This window comes from Aspergillus oryzae, chromosome 6, assembly GCF_000184455.2.
Source record: "Aspergillus oryzae RIB40 DNA, chromosome 6".
Taxonomy (NCBI): domain Eukaryota; kingdom Fungi; phylum Ascomycota; class Eurotiomycetes; order Eurotiales; family Aspergillaceae; genus Aspergillus; species Aspergillus oryzae.
The window spans coordinates 3,088,888-3,100,928 of NC_036440.1; the positions used below are offsets into that span (position 1 = coordinate 3,088,888).

General features: G+C 46.9%; 4 protein-coding genes across 4 annotated transcripts; 2 read left to right on the plus strand and 2 right to left on the minus strand.

The window, feature by feature from the left end:
* On the minus strand, positions 1 to 786 carry AO090038000215 (uncharacterized protein; the record flags this gene model as incomplete). The annotated part of the gene is made up of 2 exons (XM_023238391.1): positions 1 to 5; positions 147 to 786. 2 exons carry the CDS (start codon positions 784 to 786, stop codon positions 1 to 3), a joined length of 645 nt encoding a protein of 214 aa, XP_023093044.1.
* A 3,794-nt stretch (positions 787 to 4,580) lies between these two features.
* On the plus strand, positions 4,581 to 5,733 carry AO090038000214 (lipase family protein; the record flags this gene model as incomplete). The annotated part of the gene is made up of 2 exons (XM_023238392.1): positions 4,581 to 4,619; positions 4,708 to 5,733. 2 exons carry the CDS (start codon positions 4,581 to 4,583, stop codon positions 5,731 to 5,733), a joined length of 1,065 nt encoding a protein of 354 aa, XP_023093043.1.
* Positions 5,734 to 6,341: 608 nt separating this feature from the next.
* AO090038000213 (flavin-containing monooxygenase) lies at positions 6,342 to 9,509 on the minus strand (the record flags this gene model as incomplete). Its single annotated transcript, XM_023238393.1, has 4 exons — positions 6,342 to 6,369; positions 7,913 to 9,211; positions 9,267 to 9,310; positions 9,360 to 9,509. The coding sequence occupies 4 exons, from the start codon at positions 9,507 to 9,509 to the stop codon at positions 6,342 to 6,344; spliced, it is 1,521 nt and encodes a 506-aa protein (XP_023093042.1).
* Positions 9,510 to 10,282: 773 nt separating this feature from the next.
* On the plus strand, positions 10,283 to 10,878 carry AO090038000212 (cell wall mannoprotein 1 family protein; the record flags this gene model as incomplete). The annotated part of the gene is made up of 2 exons (XM_001825113.3): positions 10,283 to 10,627; positions 10,690 to 10,878. The coding sequence occupies 2 exons, from the start codon at positions 10,283 to 10,285 to the stop codon at positions 10,876 to 10,878; spliced, it is 534 nt and encodes a 177-aa protein (XP_001825165.1).
* Positions 10,879 to 12,041: the final 1,163 nt, after the last annotated feature.

The following is a 12,041-nucleotide window of genomic DNA, read 5'->3' on the forward strand; positions in this document are numbered from 1 at the left end:
TTATCCTATCCAAACCAAGAGGGTCACCTTGTTAAGCTGACTTTCAACTAGAGAGCTATTGTCGGCGTGACTTTACGTAGCACGACCTGCGTCTCCTGGCCTGGATTAGCTTCCTATAACGGTAAAGGACGGCCAGTTTAACTCACCTGGAAGCAAGCCACCTAGCTTTTCTATTATGCATTCGTCATCATCCGAATCTGGTAGCTCCATATTCTCGATGGCTCGCGCGACAAGATCTGGGTCTAGGTCTCTTCGAAGCAGTCCGCCGAGACCCCCGAGCCCCCCTAACAGGTTACCAATGCTACCCAGACCGCCAGCAGCATTGCTAATAAGGCTTGTGATGTCTCCAAGTCCACTGCCAGCGTCGCCCGCCGCACCAGCAAGGCTGCTGAGGCCCTTTACCCCTTCACCAACGAGGTTGGTCAGATCGCCGAGATTACCACCACCCCCTCCACTACTCTGGCCTCCTCCGCCGCTCTCGCCGCCGCCGCCACCAGCAGCTCCAGCAATAGTGCTGATGAGCTTGGTAATCCCTTGTACACCTTGTCCTATCAGGTTTGCAAGGTCTCCCAGTCCGCCACCAGCAGCGCTACCACCTCCCGATTGCCCTCCAGGGGCAGGTGCTTGAGGGGGAGCACTGGGGGCGGGAGCTGCCATTGCCTTGACACCGACGTTGACCCCAGATGGGGCAGACGGAATCACACTGTCAGGCTGGCGGCGCACCAATGTTTGGGTAGGCGCTGCCAAGATGGATGTCACGAGAGGCAGAATGATGAAGGCCCTCATGGTTGGATGAATGAAATTCTTTGATGGAAACCCGGGAGTAAATAAAAGAGAGATAAAAAGAGGGACTAGAGCACAGCTCTCAAGTGAATGTAGGATGGAAGGGAATGAATGACGAACGAGTGCATTTGAATATACTGATATCCGGTGAGGGCGAGTCTTTTATAACTTGAGCAGTCAGACTCAAAAATCAGAATTCGTATTGTTCACCCCTCAATATAATTGTCTGTTTCATCTCCTCCAGCGTTGCGCTTGTCTACCGACAGCGAGTTTGGGATGCAGTACATGGTGAATTAGATAGGCCGAAGTTGATCTCCATAGAAGCAGAAATCCAAAAGGAGGTACAGACCCTGTTTCACTATTAGATGGGGTTACTTTCACCCACGGACCATATACAATGGGGTATGCGTCGGTGCAATGCTGAGCAACATGAGAGCTTGGGAACTACAAGCATGTCCTGCTTTGACAACCAATGAACTTACAGTCACGCACGTGCTTCTGCTAGTCCTTGGACTGCTTGAGCGAGTCCGTCTTTCTGTAAGTCACCATGATCCGGGGGTGGGCGATGTTTCAGGATGAGACGAGAGATGTACAACATGGTCGCCCTGACGCAGTGGAACGAACCTAATGTGACTGAATTTCGTGACCGATGCTCGTGATTCTGGTAGAGGAATATTGACCATGTGGTGAGCAGAAGCATCCAGCGCAGATCATCGTTTCACACCAGTTCTTTAGAGTTCATAGGGCTTGGTCACGGGAATCGCACGATTCTGAGCCTGGTATTTGTTAGCATTTGACTTGCTTTCAAACTGATAAGAGATTTTACATCCTCTGTCCGTATCAGACACACATTCAATTTTTCACATGGCGTAGTGGACCCTTCTGCTGTGATTGTTAAACTTTTTTTTCCCCATCATCTAAAATGAGCCGGTCTCAATAGACGATAGCTAGCTACCACATATCTTAGTGTATGGGTTTGGATGACATTACAAAGCTAGTCAGGATTACTAGTATTTCAACAGGCCCAAGCAATGAGTGATAATGTTGAATGAGCACGAAGGGTCAAGGGTATGGTGTATTCTGAGATCGATCCAACATGGTGACCTATGACTGGTATGAGCTGAACATTTGCCGACTGTTCCGAGAGCATTTTCAGAAGGGGGTTGGTCTACAGGGAGTCAGACCCTTCTGATCCCTGCATACATTCTTACAATCTGGACATAATCTGTTATCACTATTTAATAATCATCTATATTTCCTCTTTATTCCACCTGACTGATTTCCCCAGTTGCAATGTCTAGGGCCTTCGATCTCCATTTACAATATTAAGCGACATACATTAGCGACTAGTTGCAGGGCACAATAATGTATAAATTGCCAAGGCCCAGGGTCCATGAAGGCTCGTACTCAGTAGTGCATTGGTGGGCACAAAATAATTACTTTTGGATGTCAACTGACAGCCGTTGCCCTAATCTCGTCCATGGTTCTGTACCGTGAATATGGCCCGCCAAGCCCACAGGAATCGGCTATATGATACTAACCAGTCTGACTCGAACTCAAATTCACTTTAGTCCCCACTCGAATGCAACCCTGCTTACTAGACTTTTAACAGTTAGTTTGAATCCTCCCCATCTGATCATAGGGCACTAGCTTAGGAAGGGATGCTGTGCGAAATGGTGCCCGAACAGGGCTGTAAGGCAGACGAGTGCCGTGGGATTTGACCTACGGCAAAACAAACTATCCCTAGCAGGGGGCAAAACTTCCCTCTGAAAACGACAAATAAACAAAGGATTTACCTTTAACGTTCCGGAGTTAGATATAATTCTCCGGTCCTTCGAATCGGAGGTCCGACTCAACCCCTAGCCCAGCCACAAACCGTTTGGGCTGAATAACCAATTTTTGGGCTCCTCTGCGAGTCTACTTTGAAGTCGACGCTCGTTAAGAGACTTTAACTTCGAAGGCTTACACTAGTACATCGATGCCCCACGGATCCACCCACTTATAGTATCCACAATCGCCTGACATCATCATCATAAGGTTACATTTCATGTGTCATCGGGGGTTTTTGGAAACCTTTTCTGGTCTGGGACTGTGGGCATCGGCAGAACGGTGATAGCTTGCTAGCGGAAAACTTAAACGCCGGTCTCCCTTTGGTGCCCTGGTCGAGGTCTCCACTGGCGCACGAGGCTATCCTTAGCCTTCTCCGGAGGTGATCTTGTTCTATCCTTGGTTGTTCTTCCGAACTATGGTGATCTAGTTTTGGTGCTCCTTACTAACTGAATATGCAACGCCTTTCGGCTGAAAAGAACGATTAACTAGTTACACCAATGCTCATCTTTTTTAGGCCGCCATATTCTTCGTATGTCAGAATACACATACCCAATGCGTATCTCGAATCGTTAAGATAGTGACATCCGGAAACTAACTTTAGACTAGCTCTACCTCACTATAAAGTCAATTATCGGAGGATTTTATTGGCTTTGCATGCCGACGATGAAACAGGGTATCGCATCCAATACGGGACTTTTATGCCTCCCCGGCTTTCATACCTACGCGCCTCATGGACCTACTTTATCTGAAAATGTGTTGGGAAAAGCGCATCTGTATGATTTGTTCAATTCCTTTCCCAACAGCCTTAGCGAGGGTCTGGCCCAATGCGAGGTTGTATTTATAGCAACGCGCATTCAGTCACACGTACTATGTAGCGGAGGATTTTCCGGCGCTAGAGTAGTGCTTTCGCTTATTCTCCTTAGCGATCGACATCGATATAAATGGAAAAAAGAAACATACAGCTACCAGACCCGAATTGGTTAACACGATAAGTCCACACCCGATGAAACATCATGATTGCTGCAATGGGATATCCCCCTGGCGGATGAAACTTGGCCTCGATATGGCCTAGTACAACGTAGATAACCGGTCAGACCTTGGTAGCCACTGCCGGAATACGGCATTATACCAACTTATTCGGTCAATTATCTCCCCTCTCATACCTGCCTCCACTACGAACCATAAACCCTTCTCATGGTAGCTTTGTAAAATCTGTGAGGCCTGTCTCAACCTTCTGATCTCCGGAAATATTAGGAAGGTCGGTACGAAAGGGATGCGATATCGCTACTGCCACTCTCGAGGTCAATGGAACGGGGAAAGATTGGCGAGCGCCACATAAGGCCCGAAGGATCAGTCGAAGAATTTAGATTCCAATAGAACCGTTAGACACTTTTGGTATCTACTTCCCCTGGTTAAAGTGGGCCTTTCTCTGCAGGGTTTGGCTCGCTAAGGAGAAAATGGGCAGTGAAACCAAAACGAAGCTGAAGAAAGAAACCAATGGATCATAGAAACTCCAGAATAATGCATTCGAGGAAGATTTTTAGAAACGAAGCTATGGAGGCCATCTGTTAGAGACGTGCCTCCGAGCGTAGGGAAGGGACGCCCTATGGGAAGGTGCAGAAGATATATCGCTTTTTGCTTCAGGCATCAGAGAGTTCCTTCAAACATAGAGATCATTTATATGGGGATATAGATACGATCCACAGGTCCTTTGTAAACGTGGCTTTCTGCCAAAGCTCAGAAGACCCCATATTATGTTGTTCCTTTGTCCAAGATATCCTTCCTGCAGGATGAACTAGTTAGGGCATCGAAATACCCCTGACGCTATGTATCCGCTGAGTGACACTTCGGCACACAAAGGCAGACATCTGTCTTAGGAGTTCGAATATAGTATTTAATCATAACCTGTTGTCCACGATACGTAAGATACATGAATAGCTGTTGCTTTGTATAGTGTCACGGTAGTGATGATGTTGAGTGTATTAGGTATAGTACCAGTTCTTCTGGTATTTCAGCTGCTAGGTTCAGCGATACTGGCCCAGTGTCACTTTGTGGCACCCAGGTGTATGTATCAGACAGGTCATTTTGTTGTAGTCATTGTCCACTAACGATCATGAGTTTGAAGCTATTCCAGATGACCAGCTGGTCAAATTCCAACTGTTTGCGCAGTACTCTGCTGCCGCCTACTGCGACCATAACAACGACGACGGTATCCTCGGCAGCATACGTTGCATTGAAGGGGTTTGTCCCCTCGTCGAAGCTGCCAATGCCCAGACAATAGCAGAGTTCAACGAGGAGGACATCCGCGGCTTTGTTGCTGTGGACGACACCCATCGACTTCTTATCGTATCGTTTCGCGGCAGCAACTCCGTGCGGAACTGGATCAAGAACTTCCAATTCTGGAAGATAGATGAGCCTGGACCAAGGGGGTTCTGGGACAAACTGTTCGGATCAGACAAGCCTCAAAGTGGTAACGACATCTGCTCTTGCGGGATACACTCCGGGTTTTATAGATCCTGGCAGCTCTTGAAACCTGACGTTATGGACGCACTCACCAGGGCTAGAGAGGCGCATAATGACTATCATGTGGTCGTTACCGGTCACTCTCTAGGTGCGGCCATTGCCACGATCGCTGGTGCTTATCTTCGCACGATGCAGATACCCTGCGATATATATTCATATGGCTCACCACGTGTCGGGGACGCACGGTTTGCTGAGTTCGTCTCAGCCCAGCAGGGATTAACAGCCCGGATAACTCATGGATATGACCCGGTGCCATCACTACCCCCAATGAGCTTGTTCGGGATCTATGATCTTGGTTATAGACATATCTGGCCTGAGTACTGGATTTCAGGTGTATCCCTGAATGGCACCGATACCATCAAGGTATGCCGTGGGCTGGAGAATCTATCATGCAATGGCACACGCCAAACAGGATTCAGCTTTGAGATTGAAGATCATCGAAATTATCTGGGCCATATAACCGCATGCGGGCCAAAGTTCACGTACCGTGATATGGACGAAAGCTGGAGCGCCGAGGATCTGGATCGTCTGAGAATGCTGGCCGGCAATGATACCTTCTTTGCAACCCATTATATCTCCAACGGAACGGGTGTTTGACCGTACATCTGCTCTGGGTGACAGAGTTTGAATTTTCCAGGACTGCATGTCTTACCAAAGTGGCCCTCTAATTCTGATTTCTTATAATGCTTGTGATGGTCTCTTCCACTCTGTATTGTTTAGCTTCAGGCCCAATCAATCAATCAATCAAGATTCTATTAACCAGGTAGAGCTTAACTACTGAACATCTAGCTATACAGGTGCGTGGGAGCCTAGAATCTAACTATAAACGGTATATATCCCACAGAAGATAGTCTAAAATTAAAAAACTTTTAAATATGACTAAAACTGCCCGTTACTCCCCTAGCAGCTGCCTTTCTATCTTCCCTATCTATTACTTTTAGTCTCTTCTAGTAGTTTTCGTAAACAGTTATATTATATATATAGAAGGGGGCCTGTATAGTAAAAGCTCTCAGATATCTGGAAAACTAAGCAGATAGCTATACTACGAGATAACAGAACTAGTGCAGAACAGAGATTAGTAATTCAGACCCAGAATATAGTTCAAAGACTAATAAATCAAGTATATCTGATTACTATTCAATGTGTCCCAGATTATCAGAGAGTACTAGAAAACAAGAAGACTGATTAAGCAGCTAAGCAAGCTGCTAAAAAGCTCTCTCCGAGAGATATAGACTGAAGTCTGAGTCTAGTCTATCTATATAGAATATTACAGAGACAACCCAGGCCCAGAGACAGCAATAGTTTATACAGATCCTACAGAAGCGATCTGGCAGAGCTCAGCAGCGATATCAGTTTTAAAAGAATTAGAAAATAGATCCAGTGACAGAAGCAGCTCCCAAGCAGCTTGCACGTCGATATTGGCCGGTTGAAGAGGATGGGCCCCGACGAGCCTGGCGTGGTGATGTATCTTATCCAGGCGGTACTGAAGCAATCAGTACCTGTGGTATACTACTCGTAATGACCTACATGTATTTAAATTCCCTGATATTAACCCAAAGGCCTTGTATATAACTGGTTCTCCAGTAAAGAAAAGTGCGCCCTACTTCAGAGTAGCAAGTTAACCGAAACCGTTGGACACAAAAATCAATACTTCAGAAGTCTCTTCACAGTAGATATTAGCATCCAACACAGGGACCAGTTGTGATTGATCTTCTGCCCAGAAACTCGTGCGCAGAGAGGGACTGGTATACTTCGTGAAGGGGCTCGACAAAAGCAACAAAGCTGCATCACCCTCGAATAATAGGCACTATTACTGGAATTATTGGAGACACCTTCGTTGCGCCCAAAGTCGATAACATGAAGTATCCGGACGTCAGACCGAGCACATGGGAGGACTTTCTGAAGGAATGCAGCCTTCAGGATCTGGCCACCTCTCATTTCTCTCTTGCTGTGTAAGAGCCTTTTCACCGAAGACCAGCCTTATGCGCATCCTACATTGAGAATCTTGCACAATTACACTAGTTTATCTTGTATATCTAAGCCGGTATAACTTGTTTCTGATATCGTATGTAGAGTGGTACCATCTTACCTATTCCTCATCGTGAGCTTCGATCCTCAACACGCTCGGAAAATGAACGACCCACAAACGAAGGCGGGTGCAAGGGATACAGAAGGCACATTAACAGCTTCGTAGCTCTAGATGTAACCCTTTTGAATGCCATTCTGAGCCCCAAGGGTGAAGAATATCCCAGTTGTAAGAATATACCCATCCACGATATAGCAGCGGGGGAGAGGAGCTCTTCGGGGACACCATTCAACTCTGGTTAAGAACCTAGCAAAGGTCTACACGGCGCAATAGATATGCTTGCCTTTCCTAGGTTAAGGTTCGACATTTTGGTACAATACTCACGTATCTAGATATAAAGAGGGAATGCTGTTCCGAATAAATTGCATTACAGACACTACGACCACGAAGCAATTGCATGATGGAAAATATATTTTAGTTCATCAACTTATACAAACCCATAAGTGCGATAAGCAATATAGGTAGAACAATATAAATACCAGATCTAAGCATCCTTCTTTGATGTTGCTTATCAATGCCTTTGTTTGTATACCGTGGTATCCAGTCATCCCAGTAAGGGAACATAGCGCGATAAGTATTATAGATCATGGAATATCTGTGACCTTGTTATTTAAGGTGATAATAGATGCAGCAATCCAGGTCCGTACTCACGGGTATACAGCGCTATTCCACCCTTTATCGTCAACATACCAGCTGTGACATCTGCCAGTTACCCACACGCTCTCTTGAGATGCCTTTTGAACGCTCTCTGTCCATACTCTGCTCGATTCCTTCTTGATATCCCAACAGCTCACTTCGGAGTCAAGAATTGGCTTAATAAGTTTCAAAATATAGTAGATGGAATTTTCCACCCCAATCATAACGCTTGTATGACCACTCGATGAGTTAGGCCCCAGTAGCAGAAACAGGTTCTTGAATCCAGGGACCGCCAACCCCTGGTATGCCTGAATCCCTTCAGATGTCCAGTAGTCATGAAGCGTAGCACTTCCACTGCCGATGACGTGTATATTGTGTAGTAGGGAGGAGGTGTCGTATCCTGTTGCCATGATAATTACATCTGCTGGTATCTTGCTCTCATGCGAATGTGCAAATTGATAATCGCCCCTCATGTCAGTTAGCGTTACCGCGCTCTTTTCGACCCTGCCAAGCCGAAGGTCCGTGATATGCAGTCTAGGATCCCAGAGCGCTTTGAACCACCCTGCATCATGGACAAGCCTTTTACACCCCAGCTCATAATGGGGAGTGAGTATTTCGCGATATTGACTGGGGCTATTGCGCTCCATATAACGTCGAAGCTTAGATTCATACCTCTCGCGACTATAGTGTTGTCCAGCTTTGAATATTCGAAAGAATGAAATTTCAGCTATTAGAAACATAACCAGGCGAACAGCCTGCGACAGGCCAGGGATCTTCTGCATTAGCCACGGCGTGTATGTCTCCCATACACGCAGCTGCCGGGAAGAAAGAAGGGTTGGAGATACCCAGGGAGCCGTTCTTACCAGTTGTGTAACGGAGCGAACATTATATTGGCGAAGAAGAGCTGGGACCAATTGGGCTGCGCTGCAGCCAGCCCCAATAACCACAACATGTTTATCCTGGAGGTTGACATTGGCATCCCATCTTGCGGTGTGCAATACACTTCCCGTAAAGGTTTCAATACCTGGAACGCGGATGGAGTCTGTCTGAGGGACGGCGAACTTCCCTGTGGCACTGATGACTATCTTGGCTCGCACAGAGCACTTGGACCTCCGTGCGGAACAATTTGGTGACTTTCCATGGGCCGATGGTATCTGATGTAAAGATACTTCCCATTCTTCCTTCTGCTCATCCCATATCAGACTGCTAACCTCGGTATTCAGCTGAATATGAGACGAAAGACCGAATTTATCAGAGGTTGCCTGTATGTATGCCGCAATCTCCTCCCCCGAAGGCTTGAGAGTTGACCATGAAGGGTTTTGCGCGAAGGAATAGGAGTACAAGCTTGCAGGGCTAGGAGATACTGTGAACAGCAGTCGTGGAATATAGGGGAGGTTCTTGTACTGACACATCGCATGCTACACCTGGATACCGATGAATCCACCATGTCCCCTAGAATACTGTCAATTCTCGTCCACAGAGAGCAAGAATGCGAACGCACCCCAATTCCATCGTTCCGGTCATATATACGAAAACGGCCCAGGCCAAGCTTTGTTTTCAGTTGGCACCCTGCGGCAATCCCAGATAGGCCGGCACCTATAATGATTACCGGGAAGTAATCTGAATTGCTGAGTCTGTCTTTAGAAGTCATTTTATGGGTTTTAAAATGTGCTGATATTTCAATACCAGTTCGCTGGTTTCGTTGCATGAAAAGATATAAAATGTGCCTTACATGGCGATACCAAGCCAATACCGCCAAGCCTACCAGTGCACTTCTGACTGTGCCCTAGATAATGCGAGTGACAAATCCGAAAGGGTATGTACAAATAGGGATTAACCTGCTGGTTTGTGCATGCGGTCTACCCCTTACTTCCAGGTGAGGTACTGGGGATTCATGAAGCTCCCATGTATTGGGAGTGAACCGGTGGATGATCAATACAATCGAGACTAGGATGCGCCCTGCATGGCAACGATGTGCAAAGAATGGGTCGTGAAATGTGCAAGGGACTCCCAATAATTTAGCCACCGGTGTTTCTATAGTGCTCCCAATGGAAATTTTGACATGCTGCATTCTCGAACCTTGAACCCATAACGTATGAACATTATCATATTAGCATGATGGAACTGTTGGCTGGTGCCTTGATCAACCAAACAAATCAAGGAAAGGAAATTCGGTGGTCAACAATTGCCACACGCGTGTCGATTATTGCTGCAGGTCCATTCATCTGACAAAATGCTGTTGGCTACTTATTAGCTACGGAATCGGCAAGGACTTACCGTGTCTTGATCCACATTCCCGTAACTATTCTGCAGTTGCATAACGAGATTTCAGGAGAAAAGTTGTTAAATACTGGAACCATCCCACACCCCTAGTAATTTTGGCAGTTTGAAGCGAATGCAAGGGCTTCGAGAGACGGTGCAAAGATGCGTCCAAGGTTTTCCGCGACTCTCATTCTACTGCTGGGGATGATGGGAAATTTCGGCTCCCTGTTGGAAGCTAAGGATGCACCCACGATCATCCAGGGAATGCAGAATCTTAACGAGAAGACTCATGTCGCACGGCAATCGCTAGAAGGATTCGATGGCAGTTTTATTAAGGGCCTATTACTAGCGAGGGATCTCTTTGAGACTACAAAAGCAGCTGAGGCCTCAAGAAAAGCTTTCGAGGATGCGGACCCGCTGTCATACGACGATGTACCCGACATTTTGGAGAACTACCACACAGTCCGGAAGACAATTGATGATGCCCTGAAGGCTGTCCCGGCAAAGGTACGAGAGCATCGCAACCCTCATGCGCCTGGCCGTGGCTAACAATTGTTTCTGCATATTAGGTCGACTCCATAGACTCCATGGGTGTCCGCATGTTCGCAACCGGGCTTCTGCGAAATTTTGCTGCCGACAGAACCGCGTACGAGAAGGCGACGAAGGCGAAGATACCTGTAGAAAACCATACAAGTATCCAGGGCCCTATTGATAGCCTTGCAAACTCATTTGACGACGCAATCTCGCTATTTATCTGAAATCAATCGTCCGCCTAATTACGGGGTGGCGTGATGAGGAAGGCTTGATGCCAGTCGTGCTCAGATTAGGTCCACTGAAGATAGCTTGTTTGTCCATTGGTATGTTGGTAACAAAAGACTGTTGGCCACTCAAACTTTTCCACGCCTGAGAAGGCGTTTGGGCTGTTAGGATATGTACCAATTACACTCTAGTGTGCTCCAAGGGAGTGTAAAACGCCATCTGCCCGAAAGGTCTGTACAATACTATGGAAAACACCATAGGTTGGGGCTTGGCAGCTGTTAGTCTTTCGTAGCGTTTAAAATGAGGTTAGACTTTTTAGTGTACAACTACTGCATGTACCTGTGTGACGCGTTCCGAACTGTTGAACTGCATTGATAACGGGCTTCCAAGTCTGCTATGCTTAACCTATCCCACGCTGGGGCATTCTCTACTGTTTCACTTTTGACAGACCTTCATCCTGTCTGTCCGAAGCCCCCACCCATAAAGGCCGCCTTCCAGTGTCTCTCGTTCCATGAATAGCATCCAAGAGGCCTATCAATCCATAGTTGACGTTGAACTTCTCGTGATGCAAATCATGAACCTCTGGCTTCCAACCAGCGAAGCTCAAGTCAAAAAAGCTGTATCCACAATGTGCCAAGGAGGCTTGGGCGATGACCCCGCAAGAGAACAACCAGAATGTGACGATATGGATCCTCAGAATATGTGCAGGAATAATAACAGGTAATATATTGGAGACCACATGTTCGACGGGGTGACAATAAAGCGAAGCGACAGCCACGGGAGTATTAAAAAGATGGTGCTGTTTATGAAACCGCCTGTACAGCCAAGGCCAATGTAAGGCACGGTGGCCATAGTAAAACAGAGCTTCACGGCCCAGTGTACACCACAAAATATCATGCATGATCTCAGCCGCCGATGGCAGCTTGGGTTCCACTCGTAAGCCGGTGATCTGAGGGACCAGTGGGCGAACGATGAAAAGCTGACCCAGGTGTAATAGTATCGTGAATGCTTGATTTAGGGCAGCCATGAGAGCGGCCTGCCAGAGAAGTGTTCGACGGGGTTGCCGAGAGGACCTTTGTATTTTGTACCGCTTGACATAGGATGGGCCGAACGAATCCAGTAGTAGAAAAACAAGGGATAGAGACCAAAACATGGTGATCTG